The sequence below is a fragment of the Nematolebias whitei genome, chromosome 1 (assembly GCF_014905685.2).
Source record: "Nematolebias whitei isolate Nwh7 chromosome 1, NemWhi1, whole genome shotgun sequence".
Taxonomy (NCBI): domain Eukaryota; kingdom Metazoa; phylum Chordata; class Actinopteri; order Cyprinodontiformes; family Rivulidae; genus Nematolebias; species Nematolebias whitei.
The window spans coordinates 66,539,730-66,563,077 of NC_056498.1; the positions used below are offsets into that span (position 1 = coordinate 66,539,730).

At 38.8% G+C, this 23,348-nt stretch overlaps 1 protein-coding gene across 1 annotated transcript in view; it reads left to right on the forward strand.

The window, feature by feature from the left end:
- ccdc88ab (coiled-coil domain containing 88Ab) overlaps nucleotides 1–23,348 on the forward strand; it is a 67,185-nt gene that overhangs the window by 17,021 nt on the left and 26,816 nt on the right. The window contains exons 4-8 of the mRNA XM_037680115.1: nucleotides 10,709–10,778; nucleotides 18,103–18,161; nucleotides 18,751–18,834; nucleotides 18,915–19,055; nucleotides 19,650–19,822. Of these exons, the coding sequence (XP_037536043.1) occupies nucleotides 10,709–10,778; nucleotides 18,103–18,161; nucleotides 18,751–18,834; nucleotides 18,915–19,055; nucleotides 19,650–19,822 (527 nt within the window). The remainder of the gene's footprint in view (nucleotides 1–10,708; nucleotides 10,779–18,102; nucleotides 18,162–18,750; nucleotides 18,835–18,914; nucleotides 19,056–19,649; nucleotides 19,823–23,348) is intronic.

Sequence of the window (23,348 nt, forward strand, 5' to 3'; positions counted from 1 at the left end):
CCTCCTGCCTGTAGCTGGACTCATCCTTGTTAGTGATGCATTGTCTTGCTGTTCCTCAGAATTTGCCAAAAGCTGGAAGCTGCAGACTAAATGTGTTTTGTCATGCAGAGTCGCACACTTCCTAGTGTGAATATCCTGTTGATGATGTCAGCTTTCTATAGCTAGATTAGTTTTTAAACTACTGAACAGTCATAATTTCTGGAAATCTTATTCACTTTAACAGTGAATCGGGGTGATCTGACTCAATTATTTTTGTTCTAGTTGTACTTGAATCAATTAAAATATGAAAGATTTAGGACTTGTTTAAAAAAAAAGTTCATCACTTTATTCACGATCATTGTAAAGTTATACAAACCTGCTAAAATTAATGTGTTTTTGTCTCAATGTTTTTGTTGACTTGTTTATAAAACCAAAAGCTGATAGTTTGTATAATATTGGTACAGTCTGATTCAGTAGGACAAGGAACAGCAGGACATTTTTAACTGAACGTTAGATCAAAGCTAAAATTTGTCCCAAGAAGCAGAATTTTTTTTCCACATTTGTCATAATGATTTGTTCTGCACGCAATTACACTTGAATTAAGTTTATTTTCTTGTTTTAAAAAAATATTCTAGTGTATTTCAGTCGGGTGTTGCAGATTGCTAATACACTTAATGTAGTTGCTTACAGTAACCAAAGGTTTTGTTTGACTTGTTCCCAGAGCATTGTTCTGGAGCAAGCAGGGTAGGTTTAGATTTTCTTGTTTCTCATACTCATGGGCCTCAGCATCGCAGATTTCCAATGCTCATCACATCTTAGGGCTGCAAAAAGAGCACATTGTGCTGGTTATTGCTGGCATTTAGTGTTAGTTTAGCTGTGCTGTTATACAAAGGCAACAAGGTGGAAACAACGCTGCAGAAAATACAAAACAAGCTCTTTTGTTTCTGTAGTTTTACACAAGTGATTGGATTCTTGGTGCTTAATCTATAAACTCAAGTTGGAGAAAGTGATTTGCTTTTTTCATGAGCTAGTGCCCTTCTGGGATTGTTTCTGTGCCATACCACAATGTTAAAAATGTAAATGTTTACAACTGTGTCAGATAGATATTTTAAGAAGGTAAATTTAGTTTCTAACTCTAAATATAATTAGTCATGGTTTTGCACACAAACATTTCCTGTATTTTTATGCTTGATGGGTTTGCTTACAGTGGTGGCTCGGGAGCCAAAATATTAGTGGGGCATACATTAATTTCCTAAATCACTAACCAGACAAATTTTACTTTTGTTAAATTTTCAGTGGAAAAAAAAAAAGATATGTGTTTAATCTATTATAGTTTATTTTCTCAGTTTTTACATTTTATTAGTTTTATTTGTGCACAGTCTTGTTGCCTTTTTCTCCCTCCCACTGGTTGAAGTTGTCTTGTGATAAAACAGTCCAGTCTAATAAATCGGAGAAAACTACGTCTCCCACCCCCAGCAGACAGGTTCACAGCAGTGTGTACTAAGCTTCTGATTTGATTTGAAGTAATACGTTTGAAATTATACTCCAGATTAACACAGTGAAAATGGAGAAAAAAGTTAATTGAAGTAACTCTAAAAAATAAAAAATAAATAACAAAAGTGAAAATATTTGGAAAGAATTTATGATTACCAATTCTTAGTTGTTGCATACAGTACACACATTATCCATTCTGCCTGCTCCAAATGGATTTATAGAGAATATCTCCACTGTTGTACTCAGCAGGTTTCACTACAGCTCTGAGCGCAGTAAGGTCTACGGTTAGTAGCAGTCATACCAACGCACTAAAACCAGCCAAATGTGTCCACAGGGCAGAAAATCTGATGCCCCAAATTAAACTGTTGGACCTGGCTGTTCCGATCACTGATGACAAGTTCAGATCCGCTTGACAAACGTGGTTTGGTGAACAGTACTGCTCCATAACAGTAAAAACAACGACGACGACGAATAAATCCCTGAAAATAATGAAAAAAATCAATTTAAAATTGTCTCAATTGTTGAAAAATATACATAAAACAATACACAGTAAGCTCAGTACATAGGTAATTTACATTGTTTTTTTAAGAGGAACTACTTTGTGAGGCGAATCATTTATTTATTTAGGTGGGGCTCCGCCTTACCTGCCCCTGTGGACCGGCCACCACTGTTTGGTTAACTGTTCAACCAAGAACTGTGCATCAATCACACCATATAATCACAGACTTCAGTGGGAACTGAACACGGTTGTAAACATGCTCACTATATATACCTGCAAGCGCTTTGTGTTTTATAACGTGTGCCCGGAATCAGAATTAGCGTCAGTAATGATGTAAGTTCTTATATGATCGAATGAAACTCTGTCAGAAAAATAAAAGGAAGCTCAAAGCTGGGCTCTTTTTTTGATCATTAAATAATAAAATAGAGTATGAGTGAGCTTTATCATTGTTCTGAGACGGCAGTTTTCGAGTCATGTTTGGAACATGTTCATTTTTATTTCAATTATAATCAAATCAAACATTTTTACTGTATAAAATACCTTTCATATAGCAGTGCACACAAACGCGAAGTGCTTTATGCCAAATTGAACAAAACAAGTAAACTGCATAGAAGATCATTCAAAGAAGCAGTAAATTGTAAAACGATTAAACAATAGTGAAGAAACACAATTATATTTAAGGGAAATAGGCTATTTTTCTTCTTCGTTTGGCTGCTTCCTTCCTCAAGGGTCGCCACAGTGATCTAACTCGCAGGAAGACTTGGAAATTGTTTTTAGGCCGGATGCACTTCCTGACGCAACCACAGACCACTGAGCTACCACAGCCCTCTGTGTGGAGCAGAGAGCTGCCATGTAGGGTGCCCGGGGGAGCAGATGGTGGAAGTTAAGGGCATTGATCAAAGTCGAAGTCAAAGTTTCTTTATTTGTCATTCGCACCACATGTGGTACATGTAGTGGAATTAAATTGTGTACACAGGGTCCCAGTTACATCCAACAAAAGTATAAATTGTAAAGCAAAACGGTAATAAGATCTAAGATATGAACTAAGAAATACACTAAACCAAAAACAATACACCCAACAGCAGCACGAACATGAGTCTGTGTGAGCAGGGGATTACGAATCAAGGGCCCAGAGTTGAGCAAATGAGGGTGGAGACAGGTGTGGGCGCTTCAACTTTCCCACCCACATTGTTGATGTTGTCTGTCTGGGCATTGAACTGGCGACCTTATCACAGGCTCGCCTTCTCTAACCTCTGCACCACCACTCCTGGAAATAGGCAAGCAAATATGAATTTTATACCGTATTTTTCAGACTATAAGGCGCACCGGATTATAAGGTACAACATTATGGAACGGGTGTCTTTTCATACTTAATGAGCGGGATTATAAGGCACATTAAGCGAAAAAAGTTAATTTTTGACAGATTTTTGAGTGCCATGTACCACATGAAATCAGTTTGAGGTCAGTAAGCACAAGCAGAATTAATACATAAGATGCACCGGATTATAAGGCTCACTGTCGATTTTTGAGAAAATTAAAAGATTTTAAGTGCACCTTAGTCTAAAATAATATGGTAGTCATCATTTTAATTGTTTTTTGTGATTTTGTAAGTTATATTTGCTGCAGCTCGAGCAGATTTTAACACCAAAATGATCCATCAATCCATTAATTTTCTTTACCTGCTTTTCCTTTCTGCGTCAAGGGAGCTGGTCCCCAGCAGCCACTAACCGAGAGGCGGGGTACACCCTGAACACGTCGCGAGTCCATCATAGGGCCATATAGAGACAAACGATACAAACATTCACGCTCTCGCTCACACCTAGGGACAAGTTATCAATGAAAGTAACATTCAAAGCTGTTTATTGAACTCGGGTACACCAGCTATAAACAAGCTGAGATCTGTTCAGTCTAGTAGTAGGTGTTGACCTTCAGCACTGTCAGCAATATTAAATCCAATAACTAAAGCAACCTCCCAGGAAACGGGTATATTACCTAAAGACAGTATAAAGGAATGGCCTAACTCTGTATCCTGTGGGCTAAATTTAAAATAAACTAAAATGATTGTGTGTTCGTCCACATAAACTCCACAGCAGAGATATTTGACTCTGGAATGAGTCAAATGCCCATCGAGCACTTTCCCACTGCAGTCAAAAGCCATATGTTCACAGGCTCTAGTGTTCCTTTATTGCTGGAAGGATGTCCAACACAAAATGTCCTGCTTCATTAAAGAGTGTAGTAACTGCTGTGACTGAAATAGTTCATGATTGTATGAAATTTTCCAACCAGTGTGAAGCAGAGCCTTGGGGTGATGGGGTTCTGGTGGAGAGGCTGGGCTTCCCCTGCCCACCTGCCACACTCTTCAAGGCCAGTCCACTCATTCTGCCTCAGGGCTCACTTGCAAAATGCACTCTAGCTGATAACAGAAGAAAAGAAAAGAAACAAGATACTAATGGCCTGTTCCTCCTCCTCTTTCATGTAAAACAAAATCTGTCCATCTGTCTGGTAACAGACCCCATCAGCTGTTTTTATTGATAGAGCAAGTGCCACTTTTTGTTACTTTGGTGAAATCTAATTTAACTGTTTTAGCAAGATTTGCTAACTTAACTGAACATTAAATTAATTCAACCTTTTATTTATACAGGTTAATCCCATTGAGCCTTGGGGACTCATTTACAAGAGAGACCAGATTTTAACAAAGAGTGATGACAACAGTGGACAACAAAGACAATAATAGACAGTCATAAAGGATGCGTACAAATTGAGATTTTTTAACAAGTGAAAATAAAATGGTATTTAAAAAGAAAAGTACCCCCCCCCCCCCCCCCGCTAGGTTGTAAAGTGATGTAGAAAACTAAAAACAGGATGTCTGCATTGTTTTTTTCACAGGAACTTAGCAGATGTTTGAAGCCACGTAGAGAGGTCAATGTCGAGAGCTTCAGGTCTTTTTGCAAGATATTCCAGGAAAGGAAAAGACCCTTTTGCCTTGTTCAGTCCGCACTGAGGGGACACTGCATGTAATAATGTCCTGAGAGCGCACGCTGTAGCTGCACTCATGCAGAGACATGTAGGAGGAGATGTATGAAGGCAGCAGACCAAGAAGTGATTTAAAGATGAAACAATACCAGTGAGAGAGTCTGCGTGAAGTTAATGATGACCAGCTAACCAGTGAATACAGGGTGCAATGGTGGGGACGGTATAGCTAGTTATGAATCTTAACACAACATGATAGACAGCATCCAACATCTGCAGGGTGCTTGTATTTAGTGAATTTTGTGTCTATCAGTAGAATTTGTGCTGAAAATAGTTCCTTATCAAGGTTTGAAAGTTTTATTTTTTACACCGAAGTTCATGCTCAATACTCCAGGTATAAAATCCAACAATGTTCAGTCAGGTCATCTGGACGGTTTCTTTTTTTGTGCTGAGATGTTTCATCCGTCATCTAACGGACTTCTTCAGTCTGAGGAACCACCAAACACGAAACGTGAGACGAAACGTCTCAGCACAAAAAAAGAAACTGTCCAGATGACCTGACTGAATGTTGGGTTTTACTTTTTAGTTATTTTTGTCAGTTTGGTTGTTCTTTTGATACTCAAGTATTTTTTTTTTAAATTAACTCATTTGTTTGAATGTACCTAGATATTAGTGGCACGTTATCATGGGTAGTACCCATAGTATTTCCTGTAAACATCTGGAGTGATGCTGCTTTGCTCTTTAAGCTGCACTGCGCAATCCCCTCTTGTGGTCTTGTTGCTCTTTTTCAGTGCTCAACAGCATGAGCAGCACTGTTTGCATTGATTCATGTCATGGGGGGATGTAATGGGTGCGCTTGTGTTAGGTGTGCTTTCTTTGTGTGTTTAGATGAGAGAAAGCAGAAGTGTGTCTCTTCCCTTTGCTGGTGGGAAATAACCTTTTGTGAGCTCATAACCTCTGCAGTGTTTTAGCATGAGAGAAGTCTGCAGATGTGTATGTGTGCGTGTGAACATTTACTGTATCATTTGCATTGGGGAGAATAAACCCACCTCTCCATTTCCATGGTAACTCGCCGTGTCTGCAGAATGGGTGTGATTCAGTCTTTCAGGGTTCAGGCTGCATGTGCACAAACACGCATGCTCGGTCGCAGTACAATTAGCCTCCTGTTGAAGCTTTGCCGGTAGCGGAACTTGTGATCGGGTGGAGGGATGGAAAAGAGTTTTAGGGTGGTGTTTTAACAAAACACGCTCCGGTGTGACTGAAACACAGAGGTCTTATAACCTTTTCAACGGCCATCTTTTTAACAATCAATCAACCTTTATTTATACAGGTAATTCCCATTGAGCCTCGAGGACTCATTTACAAGAGAGACCTGATAACAATAACATAGGCACGTACTTTACATTCCTGCCTACTCTAATCAGTCAAACTTTTATGTTTACAGTTTTTTGTTTCTGCGTGTCTGAGCATCATCTACTAGACTGATGAGGAACCATTCACTCGAGCAAGATTCGAAGTTTAGAGTCATTTGGGTGTTATACTTGCATGATTTTTTTCTTAAGTGTGTTTTTTTTGTAATGTCTTACCATAGGACATACCTTAGCAGGATAATTGGGTAATAACACAGATCAGTATGTTTTAAGTGGATTAACAAGCATGGCCATGCTGACTTGAAGATGATATGCTCACATGATGCATAGTTGTTTGCACAGTTTGGGTACATAAACATCATTTATTGAGTGAATAAAATCTACCCTGACTGGTTGACTTAATGGAAAAATGGTAGAGAACAAGCCCTTTAACCAGCACTTCATTTAATCAGTCTGTCTAAACATCTCTGTGGGATGGAAGAGGAGCCAGTGTTGAGAAGCCTTGAATCCTGCTGGAATCAATAATACAGCAACGTTGTGTCAGGGTAGGGGGATGGGGGTGAGTGGAAAGCTGTGGAAGGAGGTGGAGATGGCAGATCAGTCCTGCATGTCTGGAGTGCAAAGAGATAGAATCAACACTGCATATTTTCCCCCATGTCTATTTTTATTCTACTTTTTCCCGTTTCTTTTCATTGCATACCACTTCTGTCTGAATATTGTCTGTTCCACGTTTCTCTTGCGAGTCACGGACATGATTAGGATGGAAAATTGGAGAGAGTGATTGATTTAAGGACCAAACTAAAGCCATTTCTGCAGCCACAGCGTCAATGGAGGAGAGAAAGCTTTCTGTTTAAAAGCTTGGAGTGTGTGCGTTCATGAGCACGCCTCTCTGTATTTGTCACAACTGCAATGACATGCACAGTTTGATGGTGGCTGGTGTCATTTCTCGTGTGTCCATCATGTTTTATGTATGACAGCTTAGCCGTTGCGAGCTAATCCAGTATTTGGAACCACCTACTGTAGATGGGTTATTATTCTCTGCTCCTCAAATCATGTTTTCTCCACATCCCTCACCAGTCTAGGTCATTTAAGAGAAAAAAAAAACAACAAAACACAAAGGTGTTAATGCTGAACATTAGCCATCAAAGTGCCAATAAATTTGTGTCGTCATCATTTGCTTGTCTAGATAAATTCATTGAGAACATTTTGGAAAATGACAGGGCATTCAGAGTGGCTGATTTCATGATGATTTTATTCACGCATAAATAAAGTGAGTTCATCATGGCTCAGGCCAACAAGGGCAGTTGAATGACCTCTTGAGTAGGGAAGTAAAAGAAAGGAAGGAAACCTGACTATAAGCAGTGCAATACCAGTAAGCTCATGACTTCATGGTGACGAGCTTGTAAGTGGTTTAACTGGGGTGGGGGGAAGGGGAATCTATTAGAACACTTTTATTTTAAAGCGGTAACTTTTAAAACCTCTTATGCTAATTCTTTGTAAATTTGTTTGGTAATTGTATTAGTCTGAAAACTGATATTAGTGTGAAAGTGTGAGTAGAAGTGAGTTGTGCTTTGAACTGGGATCTTAGACGTATTTTATTGATAAATCAAGCGTCCTCGTCTTCTCTTACAGTTAGAAACTGAAGCAAGCAGGAAAAAAGCTTGATAGTTCTCTCTTTTGTAAGATCATTTTATCTCTGGTTTGATTTATTTTTATTTATTTGTTGTTGTTCCCCTAGAGGCTGTCATGACTTCACGGTCGTTGCCTGTCAGTCACACCAAATGTCTCTCTGTTGGACACCAACTGTGGCTGGCCGTGCACGGTGATTATTCTGTCTAACGCTTGTTGAGTCAATCTGTCTCAGTTTTCACACTGGATGGCTGTTTGCTTATTTCACCTTGATGTTGATCCTCGTTGTCAGTAGGCCTGTCACGATAACAAATTTTGTTGGGCGATTTTCTCAGAAATTATTGCAATAAACGACAATATTGTTTGAAACGTGACAATAATTAGTCATTATTGTCAAATATAAGAAGAAATGTTTAATTTGTTTTGCATGTAGTACATTTTTTTGACCACCGGATGGAAGTATAAGACTGTTTGAACCGAAGGATGGATAGTGAGGGAGCGAGCAGCGTGTCTCTTTAAGAAAAATGGGAGGGAGGCCCCTTGAAGTGACATGGACTGTCTCTCTTCGGTTCTCAAAATGGCGGATGCTCGGTGTGGTTTACAAATCAATATTTGTAAATATAATGTAAAATATTAATTTTTAACACTACTTTGTAGGGAGACTATTAAAAAAAAACCAGCTCTATTTATGCCCCTTAGTGTCAGAGCAAATGGAGTTGATGTTCTTATCTTCTCTGATCTGAGGGGAAACCATAGCAACTGTGCTCCTGACCTAAAAAGGACAATGTCTGCGATTCAGTCTCTGACCTTTACCTCAGGTCACAGAATCTTTCTGGGTTTTTTGAGTCTGTTGTGAAGCTTGTAAATGTGTTCTAATAATGGGTCACATAATGGGTCACACGGACTCGTGAATTTAAAAGATACTAGTTCAGCAGTATGAGTCCCGTCTTGTTGCAACGTCTCGTCACATCTGCTTGGGACCGGAGCTTTAAACTGAACACCATCGAACCTTGGTCCAGTATATACTTTTTAAACAGTTTTGCTTTCAACATGTAGCTAATTTTTAGACCACAAGCTTCCAACAAGGATTTTTTAAATTTTTTCCATTTGACAATTTATGCAAAAAACAATATGTTAGAAATTTAAAGACAAAAAAAATGAATAAAATATTACAAATTTGACATTTCACTAAACTACTTTAGACTTGAAGGGAAAGGAAATGTGCCAAGTACATTTTAGTATTATTAGTAGTATTGTATTATGTTCTAGCTTTGATCTTTCTTTTACAAATGCAGCAGATTTAGTTGATTATAAAGATGGTATTGTACTATCAGTATCATATGCACAACATCAGTGCTGCAAAGAACTACCAGTACTTGGACTGCAATAAATCCTAGGCTGTTATATTTCAGGTGAACTATTTGATGGACTCATTGTCCACAGCTGTTTCAGAACAAAGGGGCTGAGTTGTTCAACACGTGTTGTGATCATCAACCGAACAAAACGAGTGCTTAAAATGTGTGTTTAATTGAAGCTGTTGTCATTGCACTATTCAACAGTTATGCCAAATTTGCACCAAAAGCCCACACAAATATCTTGTTACTGTATAACAGTTTCATATCTATTTGGCAATAAATAAAGCAATCTTTATTATTGATGTAGCATATTTTTCTAACATTGTGCAGCCATTAAACTGTTGATTCTCTTTGTTTTGAATTAATTGGATTGCCTTGAATTCATTGTGCTACAAGACATTTTGTAACAGAATAATAGGATGTAAATAAACTAAATTGCATTAAACTGAAATTACATTATATCCAAATATAAACACTAAGTGATGTCAGATTTCCATTCCCCTTTTTACCTCCACGATGAGGTAATGCAATAGAGCAGATGGTTACTGCATAAAGGAAATCTTTACAAACCCCACATTTACTGTATGTAAGCCTCTTTGCAGTGACTTCAGCAGTAACCTGCACACAGCAGCTGAACTGTCGGCTCACACGAGCTGAAGCTGCCGCTCTCATAAAGTAAAACATGAACGAGTCGAGGTAACTCATCTTCGTAAACTTTTTGTTTGTAGAAATCTGCTTTTAATATATACACATTTAAATAATTGGGATTTTTTTTTCTTCTTTTTAACACACCTATTTGTATTTTATTTCATTTTAATGGATTTTGTTCATGCAGTTCTGTATTTGTGCATTTATTATTGAAATTGTATTTATCAAGCAACTTGTAACCTATTTTCCCTGTGGAGACAAAAAATACTGTTTTTCTTTAAAGACTGAAGCTATAAATGTTTTAGTTTAAAAAAAAAAATCAGGGATGTGAGCTGAATATTTATGACTTTATCTGTTTAACAGAAAATACTTCTACACAATTATTTGTGTGCTGCACATATTTAAATTGCTACTTTTTGATTTTTAATAACATTAAATCCCTGGAACAATAAAAGACTCACTCCAGAGCTGTCGTGGTCTTAATGCGTTAAAAGAAATTGTTAAGCTGCTGTCAGAGCCCTGAGGAGAGTGTTTTTGTGTTTTTCTTTCTTGCTCTGGTTGATTTCGAAGATCTTGAATGACCTTGTTGGCCTCAGTAGGTGATGAAGTGCTTCAACTTGTTTGCATGTATGACAAAATCAAGCTGGTAAAATCTCTGAAAACCTGAATAAAGTTATTTGGCTAAGAGTTTTGTAATTTTTAAGTACTAAATATCTGCCCGTCTTCCTACTTTGACCTTCTTTGTCTTTTTGTGTGTGTGACAGGAGAGTCTCCAGCAGCTAGTGATGATGCCTTTACCCAATGTTCTGGTGCTGGGCAGAAGCCCTCTCTCTGGTAAGTGACTGCATCATGGAGAGTACAACAATAACAGCACTTTGAATAGTGCTGCGCCAGTTTCATTTCAATGCTCCAAAGCAGTACTCAGACTGATGCAGACAGCGTTCTGGCAGTTCACAAAGAGGACACTCGCATTTTTGTACAGCTTCAGAAATCAGCCAGACTTTAATTATCTGTTACTTTGATGTTTTTTATTTTTTTTATGTGACTCTTCTTTAGCTGTAGATTTCATTTTACAGCCACTTTCTGCCTCCGAGCTCCACAGTAAGACATTTATTTTGACAATGTGCCTTTTAACTATTGGACTTTATAGGAGTAATGAAAACTTAATAAAAGAAAGTAAAAATGTCCCGTTGTTGAGCAGATGAAAATTGGACAGATTAATGGTTTTGCTTCAAACGCTCAACCAAATTAGTTTTTGTAAAAGTTTAAGATGTAATATTGTAAATCTTTGTCACCCAAGGGACATTACAGCTGATCGGATCTGTAGAGCTCGAAGTGTTAGATTCGTGTAATCATTATGCAGCGGTGCTTTGACCTGCTGAACCCAGTCATGCTATTTGATACGTCTGAGTGGCATTAGGGCAACTTTGGCCCGGTGTCGAGTGTTTCAGTGTCACAAAAACATTTTTGAACATCTTGACCTCTGCAGCCCCAAATGCTACATGATATCCGAATATAAAAAGATGGAGGAAAACAAAAGGTGTTTGTTGGATTACGATGAGCCTTTTATCCAAAGTTGTTTTTTTTTGGAATGGGTGGAAAACAAATAATTTTAGCAGTCCACACCAAGGTTATTGTGTCTGTTCATCACTTTGTCATCAGAGCTTCACAATGAAGTGCTTCCTGGCTCTGTTGGCACACCTCCATTGCCTCTTTAAGCAAATTAAACCGTTTTAAAACCCACATCTTCCCTCGGCAGGTGTTGCCACACTTTCAACACCATTGATTATCCATGTGGGTTTCCAATGCTTTTCATTTGACAACTTTTATTCACCCTCACCAGCATAGAAGGTAAATACACGAACAAAGGCAGTGGACACATTTGTACACATTAATCTTCCACACCAGGTTTTGGACATCTTTCACAACATTTTTCTTTTTTTTTGTTTCTGGATGTCATCGCTTGTAATCACTGTGAAGTCGAAAGAAAACCCTTGTTGAACAAGTCTCCCAAAATATCTTTTGTTTGAACACGTTGCAGCCAATTTAACAGCAGTAAAGTTCTGAAGATTAGACGCGTCAAAGGTCTCAAGTTTACAGCCGACACAAAGCTAAAACGATCGAATCACCAACAAACGGCGTTTGTAAGGTGGACAGGAATGGACAGTAAGCACTAGGCAGCAGTCCTAAACGTCTCCATTGCCCTTTATCCTCTATCTTGTCACAAAATCAGTCAGCAGGTCAGTCAGAGCAGCGGTGAATGAGGAATCCAGCTCGGTGGCTGCCAGCTGAAAGTCATCGGCCATGTGGCTTTTATTATGCTCTCGTTTGGGGGTCGGGGACAGCTCGGCGTGTGTGTGTGGGTGCATGCACGTGTTCATTTACTTGGCGAGTGGGGGAGGGGTGTCTTCACAACGGTGAACAGTGGGAATGCACTGTAGTACGCCCTGAAGGCTCTGAGCTAGCCTTGGCTGCCTTGCATAAACATGCTCAGTTAGCTGCACGGTCTCTTGTGCTCGCATGTTTAGCCACTGTGGTTGCAGAGAACGCACTCTCCCAAATTTAATGTAAATCTGTGAATTATCAGGGTTTTCTTTTGTTGTTTTCAGAATTGTTTCCTTATACGTTGGCCAATCAGTAGTTAATTTTACCCAGTTTGATATGCTCTTACTCAGAACAACAAGTGTAATAAAATAACTGCTGCATGTTAAAATATGTCTTTGAAAATTGTGCTGTAAATATGTTTGTGCCAACTTTCAGCCCTAGGAAAATTGTTTGCTTTGCTTTTACAAAGCTCTGAGGGAGGATTTCCAGCTTTTAGGTCAGACACAGCAGCTCGGAGAAAATACAAAAAAGAACATGAGCCACTAATACCGTACTTGCCACCGTACACGTCGCACCGCCGTATAAGTCTCATCAGTCCAAATATGTCTAATAAAGTGGAAAAAAACATAAATACATCACTTTGCCATATAAGTCTCATCTATTATGTGTCGCCGCTGACCACTCGGAAATGTGGGCCGGTGTTGTGCCAAAAATCGATTAGCTGCCAAATGGCGGTCGCGGGAGCGTGCATGGGAGGACTTTTAACAAGATTAACACTTAAAAACAATCATTTGTTTGCTCGACATTAGGTGTGTCTCAGTTTAACTTTTCCTTAATAAATGCACTTTGACGGTCAAATCAGCTGCATTTCAAAAGCCGATTGTGGCTGCGGGAGCGCGCAGAGACGACTTGCTGTGCATTTCTTCAAAATTTAATAAGATGACCACCTAAAAACAAGTATTTGTTTGCTCAAAATTATAGTAAAGCTGTGTCTCAGTTGAACTTTTCCTTAATAAATTTTAATGATCAAATCGGCTGCATTTCACCTGGGCGGTGTGACAAAATGCAGCTGATTTGAGGTTTGCTCCAGGAGTTATGGAGCAAGATGAAGGTGGCTTGGTATGGCAAGCCACGTGTCTCATTAATAGCCACTTTTACCTATTGATGAGACGCTTTTCTTGCCATATCAGTCAACAGCCCTCTAGTGGCTGAAAATGGTAGTATTCAACATTTTCCATGTCAGAAAGAATTAAATCGCCAGATCTCAGCCAACAATTGGGTTAAAAATATGGGGCAAAAAAACATAAATATGTCGCTTTGGTGTATAAGTCACAGGCATGCTAATTTATGCAAAAAGGTGCACCTTATATGGCAAAAACTACGGTATTTTGAAGTCTGGACAGAAGAAATGTAGAGGTCAAGGTTTGAGAGTGTCAACCATGTTTTTTTTCTATTCCATACTGCAATCACTTCGTACAAACACTGAATATATACAACTTTAAACAACAGCTTATCTAAGATTATCACCATCATTACGCAATTATCGCACCACTTTCAGTTGCTGCCAGGACTTAACACTGCACAGAAAGAAGTATTTGTTTCAGGTCATTAAGTTAGTCATTGGAATCTTAATCATGATATTGTACTATAAAATACATTAAAAAAAAAAAGGAATTGAAGCTCTTGTTTTCATATCAACTTTTTGAAAGTTGCATAGCTACCTACTACATTTTGTAGCAAGTAAAAAGGCATTTTAATTGCAATAAAAATAATTCTTTGGCGTGTTCTTTATTTTCAGGGTAAATTCTGAAAGTGTCTAGTCACACAGAGGGAAGAAGCAGTTTGTCTGCATTCATTATCACCACCTGCCCAGATAATTAAAGAATTAAATATGACAAAAGCAAATATAAGCTGATTTGGGTATAGAAAGGTGGCAGCAAGTAAAACTTAATTCTCAAAGCTGCAGGGCTTAACAATATTCTATAATAGCTATAGGAACCTATTTTAGTCAGGGAAGAGATTTTGTTCAGCAAATCTACTGGAGCAACCCAGGAAAGATAAGGAACCTCACAGGATAAAATATTTATAAGGTCTGAAAGGAAGAACAAGGAGGAGCAGCAGAAAGGAAAGATGAAAGGAAAAACGAGACAGAAGAGGGAAAGCACGGTGAAGCACGAGGGGAGATGATAAAAATATAGAAATCAAATGAGAGACGGAGCAGCAAGCGGGAGGCAGAGGCAAGGTTGAAAATAGACGTGTCTATCCAGCAGCAAAGGCTTAAAGGACGTCGCCCACTAGTTTCATCCATCCATGTGTTCTCTGCACCATACATCCACCCATCCTTCCTTCCTTCCTTTAACACGACGGTAAATCATCTGTGCCTCCAACGTCCAGCTGAAGTCACAAATCTAAACCTCCCTTTTCACCGGCCCCATTTTGTCGTGTTGGCAGGAACAAGAGGTCAAAAGGACAATGACTAACCCTTCACATGGCAATGTCATTGTTAATCATTCTGTGAAGATGGGTGGTGGGGGGTGGTGGTTATGGGCATCTATTGGTCCAGTCTCCTGCCTTAATAACTAAAGCCATTCAGAATGTAATGACTTCGTTCTTGATGAAATTTATACAAGATATCAGAAACTTCAGGGTTTTCACAGGCTAAGAACAGAAGTGTCTGATATATTGTAATTTTAGATTTATGATGTTTATATTTTATAAGAATGCAGTGTAATCAGAATTTTTTTTTTCTGACTTGCTCTCGACGAAGACGGACAGTTTCTTTTCTCTCTCCTGCCTCCCTCCTGCTTTTGCTCTTGTCCTGGGAATCTTTCTCAGAGCCTCTCCTTACACGTCTTCCAAATCGTAAAGTATGGATCTGATCAGATGTTCTCTCAATGCAAAAGAAAAAAAAAATTCTCAATGAGAAAACGATGTGCAGGAGAACCCTCGTGCCCTGAAGGGACACACACAGCTGGCTATATCATGGATTCCTGGAGAGAATGGAAGATGATGTGTCTGTCCGTATTGTCCGTTGAGGAGGTTGAAGACGCATACATAATTGGATTACAACAACAAGATTATCTGCTCTTTGGAATCGGCGGGTACCTGGGATATCGACAAATTAGGAAGACGGCAGCAGCAGTTTTGGCAATGGTGAGGCTGCCTGCCTATGTGAAGGATTGTACCGTGCTTTGAGCGCTCAGACTCAGATGCTTTGCGAACCTGGAACTTGCTGGCATGAAGGAATCAACCTTGGAGAAGGCTACAAGCACGCACTGGTGGAATGACCACAAATCTGGCTGTTTGGATTTGCCATTGAGTGTACCAGCAGAACTACGAAGGCAGACATGAAATCAGTGGAGTCGGTCTGTCCCAAAACAATTGTTTATCTGAATCTGGCTTCCCCGCTTGGCCTTGGACTGGCCAACTTATCTCAGATTGCTCCTGGAGGATATGGAACTCATGAAGCTCTGCTTCCCCCACCCACTTGAGAACATCTGTGGATCTTTATCAGAACTGAGCCAGCTGATGGACACTGTACCATCTTTATCAGGACTATGGAACTTTCTGACAGTGTTCACGGACAATCTCACCGCCTTTGTCGCATCCCCCCCCCAATGTGTGTCTTTGTTGCTTTTTTTTGTGCTGAGGTAGGGTTTTTGTTATCTTACAATGTGTTCTGTGTCAAGGACAAAGTGTGAGAGATCTTTTTTTTATTCCTTCTTTCCTCATGTTTTTCTTTTTTCTTATCTAAACGATAAAGGCAGCGCTTCACATTGACGCTGCAGCCTCCGTACACCTCTGTCTACACTCGTTTTCTTTGGACGGCTGCACTGAAATTTATTTTCATTGAGATTAACTGTGCAATAAATTAATAATAATAATAAAGTTCATTCTGATTTTGGCATTAAAAATGGTCTGTTTCTTTTACAAAATATATATATTTTTTAAATACAGGCACGTGACCTAGGCAGCCTCAATATAAGGAACACGTAACAATTTACTATCAAATTTGTTTATCGAACAGGGGTTTCCCTCAAATTTTGTCAAATGTTTAGCTCAGTCCATTCTGTTATTTTAGAAACCCTACTCACTGTGATGCATTTTAAGTAAAATTCTCAAAATTAACATTTACAAAGCACACGTTTTATTCACCATCAACTGTTATACGATCGATTCACTCTGCTTTTTTAAATTCTCAAACTGATTAGGTTTAATTATCCTAACAAAACAAGCATTCCTTGGAGGAACACATATCGCCCACCACCATGCAGTCCAAACTTTTAAACAAAGATCTTGCATGATCTGCTAGCACTCATAGAGTATGTCTTGGGGATGACTCAAATACTACTACACCACATTATAGCTTAATATCTGTAAAACTGATCAAATTCTAGCCACTTTTTAAGGGTGATTACATATACACATCAGCTTGAATCTAAATGACTCCAAAACTTAGATATACATCCAGTTATTTCTTTGAGATTTTCATTTAAATCCATCCACTGAATTATGAGATTTTTATTTTTTTTTTGCTAACAGGGTTGACTTTAACAACTAATGTAAAAGTTTTAATCAGCTGCTGCAAAGGTGTAAGTTTCTGCTAGCTATGATCTAAAACTAGTTTGTGGCCCCTGTGAGGGCTCTGACAAAATTAAAAGTGAAATTTAACAAGTTTATTTTTCACAACCTGTTGGCAAATTGGACCCAATTAGGTCATAGCTGTATTTTTCAGACTGGCTATTTTCTTAAATGGCAAATATTCCTTACTTACCAATAAGGCTAAAGTAATTTTAATATTTTTTTTGTAGTTTTAAATTTTGTTTGTTTGTAAATTTTTGGATCAGATTTTTGTTTTCAGCAGTTCCTTCATCAATGATAGGCTTGTCAAAGTACCGTGCAAACAGGCCGCCCTGCACAGAAAGCATGCTGTCACTAAGCTGGATTTATTCTCATTAAAGCCGGAACAACTTTGGCACTCGCTGCTCCCTCGGCCACATCATGAGCCGGCCTTATCACACACACTCACACACACCGATTCCAATAAAAATCATATAGTGATAGAATAGATGCACATAAATTGGCAACTGCTTATTCCTTACCACTTAGTTTAACCCCCCCCCCCCCCCCCCCCCCCCCACACCCACACACACACACACCACCTGCTTTGCTGTTCAGTCCCAAATCCCCAGATGAGCTGAGGCCTGTTGAGCAGACATCTGTTTGTAGGTTTCAGCAGTGGCAATATGTCCCGACATGTGGAAGAGTGCTGGAAGTTCATCCTGCCAGTCCCATGGAAAACATTGGGACTGGATCTGGAGGGAGGGATTTATAAGAGGAAACTGTAACAACCCAAGAATTTAACTAATTGGAAGTAAATGTGGGAAAGACGGAGAACTAATTCCTGCTTTTCCAGACAGAAGTCAGATTTGAGCTGTGCTCCTGCAGTTCTGTTTTAAAATGATCATTATATTTGTCAGATGGGTGAGACCCCATCTGCTAAGAAAAGACAAATCTTAACCTTTGTTAGCTTAAAGTTCACAAATGTCTTAAATTTCTCAAATTTTTATAATTTTCAATGTTGAAGCTTGATTTGTGCATTTTTCCTACTGTCAAAAATGTAAAACACCACCTGGTCAGATTTACTTAGAAAAATCATAAAACGTGATTCAACAAAACTAGACGGTGTAACATGGAATGAACGAGACCCACCTATCAGTCATAAAAACATGTTTGTTCAGTGATTTGCATCTTGATTTATATAGTTGTAGTTAGGTTTTCTTCCACTAGTCATAACATTTACTCTTGTTTTTTTTTTGTTTTTTTTTTCTAGATCAAGGTCTGGAGGAGACGAAAAAGCTGCTGCTGCTGCTTCTAGGATGTGCTGTCCAGGTAAGAGCAGAGTTTAGTCTTTATGAGTACTTTACACACTGGATCTGTATTTAATTTAGGTTTGGGAACCGAGGAAGTTCACAAGTAATCCACAATCATTAAGTTGCTTTAAGTTATAATTCAACAAGTCAAAACTTTGAAATAAATTCATTTCACATTGTTTTATGACACACTTACTCAAAGTACTGAATTTATTGATGGATGGATGGTTGGACGGATGGAATGGATGGATGGATTCTCATGTTTATGCATGCATAATAAGATTTTGGAACAAATTTCTATCAATTAGCATTTGTTGATTTGGATTGGTGTCACTGATGAGGATAATGTGTAATGAATCATAAACATTAGAATTCAAATAATCCATTTCTTATTAGTTTGCTGTTTGTACATAATAACTACAGTTTAATTTATGCTCTAAGTTTACACAAACACATTGTTGCATTAAATATTCTCTGATTTGTGATGCATTGAAACAGTGACTCCAGTGAACCATCTTGTTCTGTGCTAATCAAATCATCCTCTTCTCACCACATTGGGAATTATACTCACAACATTAACTTTCAACTCACCGTGTCTCTTTTTAAAGTGCGAGAAGAAGGAAGAGTACATCGAGCGCATCCAGACCCTGGATTTTGACACCAAAGCTGCCATCGCATCTCACATCCAAGAGGTATTTCTCCTTCAGTTGATAAATAATTGTGTTTTTCACTAGTATAAAGTTGTTTGAATCAGAAAACGTATTTATTTTAGGTGACTCATAACCAGGAGAATGTGGTGGACCTGCAGTGGTTGGAAAGTGGGGAAGTGCCCAACGAGGATCTGGACAGCCTATCCAGAAATCTGGCTTTCCACCTCAAACACCTGGTGGATGAAAGGGACACACAGCTGGAGGTGATGAAGAGCAGTTTATAACTAGCTTTATTAAGGCTTTTTGCACAAGTTATCTTTCATCTATTCACTGGAAGATTTGGTAGTAGTGACAATCATGGACTGTTTCTGGCACAATTGTGTGGAAACTTTTTTTTTTTTTTTTTTTTTTGCTGTTACCACAAAAGAGCAGCCTGAGTAAGGAAGGCTTGACTTCATTAACTGTCATTGGTGGGGGGGGTTTACTTTGACTACATGCGTCATTAAATGAGTTTCCAACCCATGGGGTGCAGATCCCCTTTACTGATATCACTGATTTTGTGTGTGGGTGCTTGTAAGAAGGTTCTAATAGCCTCCAGATTATCATTGAATAGTCCAGCCGCTCTCCATTAAAATCCCATTTCCTGTCGAGCAGTAGAACCAAATAGGCTCTGTGTACCTAAAGTCTGCATTTGACTTTTTAAACATTAAGTCTGCTTTGCTTTTAAATCTGTAGATCGTTTTTTCTTTTTTTTTTTTTAAAGTATGCTCTGTTCCTTTCCTTAAATCACCGACTGATTCAGTTGCCTTTCATTCCCACAGCACCTCACCTGTGCACTTTTCCCATGTTTTATTCAGACGATTGTGGAGCTCACCCAGGAGAGAGACTGTGTGCAGCTGTCTCCACTGGCCCCCTGTGCCACCCAGTCTCCTGGTGACTCCCCCAGTATGAGAAGGACTGAAAGTCGACAGCACCTCTCCGTGGAGTTGGCTGATGCCAAGGCCAAAATCAGACGCCTGCGACAGGAACTGTGAGTGCTAGAGCCTAATCGGCTGATCAGTGGTTCTGTAAATGGAGCGAGTAAATGAACCTGGAAAAGAGTCAAGAGTTCGAGTGAACTGTTTTTGAGGAAGTGAAATAAAACTGATACTAATCTTTTTTTTTTAACTTGTTTGTACCACATTTAATTTAAATTGTGAAGACTTTATGATGCTGGTTAATGAAAACATTTGTCTTGTTGTTCTGCTACACATTTACAAGTGATTAAAGAACTGAATGTTTGCGTCAGAATACAGTCTGAAAGAAAATCTGTTGAAAGAATCTGGAGTTTATGGAAGGTCTAACTTTTTCCCTTTCAAGTCAATCTGATTCAAGCTGGCCGCCTCAGCAAATTAATCTTAGCAGAGGCAAAAATGACTAACTCTGTCCCTTTACAGATAATGCGCTGAATTTTTGTGGGGGAGTATCCGTCATCCCCATCAACCTGCTGAGCGCTAACCGATCGCGTGAGATCATGAGAACATTGTCTTGTAAGATGGCAGACAACATGCATTCCTTCAAAGAATAGTTATGTTTTAGTCAGCAGCATCTTAAAGTGTGTAAAAAATCTTAACTTAGAGAAATTGAATTTCCTGTGAAAATACAGTGTGAATGCTTAATGCGGAAGAACGTGTTGAAAAACAACTGAAATTAGCTAAATAAATTCTGAACTGTAGCGGAAATGGAAGAAAAAGCCCAAGTTAGCAGAAGAAAGCAGAAAGAACACATAATTAGGTAATTATGTTTAAATAAGCAAAAATTAGCACACCCTTTCTGGGTGTAGTTTACATGTTTTCTCTGTGCATGCATGGGTTTTTTCTGGGTACTCTGGTTTCCTCTGATTGATTCTGGTTTCTGACTGATTGGTAACTCTAAATTTTCCCTAGATGTGAGTGAGAGAGTGAATGGTTGTTTGTCTCGTTTGTCTCCATGTGGCCCTGTGATGGACTGGAGACCTGTCCAGGGAGTCCCCCGCCCCCCGCACAGTGATTGCTGGACATGGGCACCAGCGACCCTCGTGACCCCAAACGGAAGAAGTGGCTAAAGATAATGGATGGATGGAAAATGAGCTCAATTAATTTTCTATGAGGAAAAAAAGTGTCAGAAAAGTCCAAATATTTCAAAAAGCTAAAGTTGCACCAATACAAAAAGTCATGGCACCCTTCTCCTGAAAGAGCTGAACCTTTGGATATATGATTTGTTGAAATGGCACAAAAACTGTGGAACAAGAAAGACGCTGAAAAATGTACAGAAGAAAAATGGATCACAATAGTGTGAATGCTTCATAAACATTCACGCAAGACCACTGAAGGAAGACCTAACAGTTCATGAGTGCAACTGCCTGGTTAACATTCAACTTGATACCATTTTTTTTATTTTACCTGCAAATCAATAAAAAAAAATCTGATAGATTTTATACGTTAGTGTTTTGGAGCATATGTTTAAATATCGATGGCAATAAATCCTCAAAATGTAATGTTTTTACACCAGATCACCCAGCTTGATTGCAGTGAGGTTGGATAATGTTTAAGTAAACTATAGTTTATTTTTAGTAGAGCAAACTCTTTAAGTGTATCAGCAGAGTTGAGCTAAACACGGCTCTTACGTACTTGTAAAATAACATTTGTGTGGAAACGTTCTCAGAACTTTGTTGCTCTCGTTAAACTTTGCTGTTGCAACGCCGCACTGCCCTAAACAAACCGACAGGAATAAAACTGCTTCCCCAGCCTTTAAATAGGCCTGATAAATTCTGCTCATGAATAATACAACTTCCTTTTAAAAGCGTTGCATTCTCTTGTCGGACGAGCTTAACAGCTGACAGATGAGCTGAAAAAGGACGACTGACTTTATTTTTGCTCCTCTTTTAAAGAGGAAGTTTGTCTCACAAACTTTATCTGTATTAACAGACATCTTGGCGTCTTGGAGCTGCTGTTGATTTTAGACGAGTGTTGCAGGAATTGTCCTTTTGTTTGAAACAGATTGTATCTTTGAAGTTATCATGACAGAGAGCGCGGTTCAGCTCAGATGATGCGCAGTTCAAAAGAAAACAAACGTGGTTAAGGTGCCCACATGATTTCCAATCACATCAGTCCATAAAAAAGAAGTAAAAGCTCCTGCAGGTTTTTAAAGGCTGAGCATGCTGCTGTCTGATTTGCAGAAGTGCAGTGTTTAGTCTTGCAGAAAGCTTCAGCGTCCTCTCCCTGTATTTAGCATGACATCATGTCTTTGTTTTCATCTGTGCAAGAACAGTGTAGGCCTAAATTATGGCTTTTTAACTGTTGCATTTCTTTTTTTTTATATTCTGACTGGTCAAATGGAAACCATTTTACTTTAAGTGACCCTAATTCATTAGGATTTATGCTTTAAAGGATTGACATTTATCACCCTGACACGTTCCTGACCTGCATTATAATTCTTTCTTCAGTAGCTCTAAACAGGAAATGAAGTTCTTGTAGAAATGTACAAGAAACGCACACAAACTTCCCAGTCTTAATATGTGGTCCACTGCTGGCTGCTTGTTTAATGCAGAGGAGAAGAATGCTTGTTGTAACAGTAAATCCAAGCTCAGGTCATGTCTCTGTGTACAGATGTGGAGCTGTGTGCTTCTTCTGTGTGGTCCAGTGTATCAGAGTGTCACCAGGCCAGAGCCGGAGGGTACGCGCTGCGCTGCAGTTCCCACAGTGGTCTATTTGTTAATGTTTTTGGTAAAGTGGCTGCAGCTTAACTGCTTTTTTTGGTCCCTTGATTTGGCGCAGACACACACTGATGTTATCAACATAACAATTCAGCTCGTTTGGTTCTATAAACCGTGATGTTTCTCAAAGCCGTCTGATACAATTTAAAACTCATTTGGAACAAAGTGTGAATATCTCGACAATGGTAAATCATTAAAGATAGTTATTCACTCGTGATCCTTCAGAGTTTGTGAAAAAGTTAATACATCACTAAACATAAGTAGATCAGGCATGTAGAAATATCAAATCTAAACTTGCTCTGCTTATTTAGCTGTTTTGATATGTCCGCAAATTAGCAGCATGTTAACCCAGTCTGGAATATTTTAATCTCTGTAAGTGATCACACCATTTTCCTTAAAGTAGTTCATTTTTATTAACTCTACTGTAAAATATATTGAGCTAAGCAACTTGCAGGTGAACGTAATAACCTTTGTTTGTATGAAAGTGATCAGTACCTCATGACTGTTTATGGTGATGTAGTTTTATATTTGAAATGTGTCTTAATAAGCAGCACAGTGAGACAAACTTAAGAGCTGCATGAAATGAATGAGTTTACTGGTTTAAAAGAAAAACTGATAAGTGTGAAAGGACATCCTGGTTTTAAATTGTACAACTTCCCAACTAACTGGGAGGAAGCCTGAGATGAATGAGAGGTGGAGGATAATAAGACTAAAAAAGGGTGCCTGTGCTTATTGAAATGTACTTTGAGACTCCAGAGAGCTGTAATCAAATAGGCCATCAGATGTTCAGTAGAGCGGCTTCATGGAAACACACACGCACGCA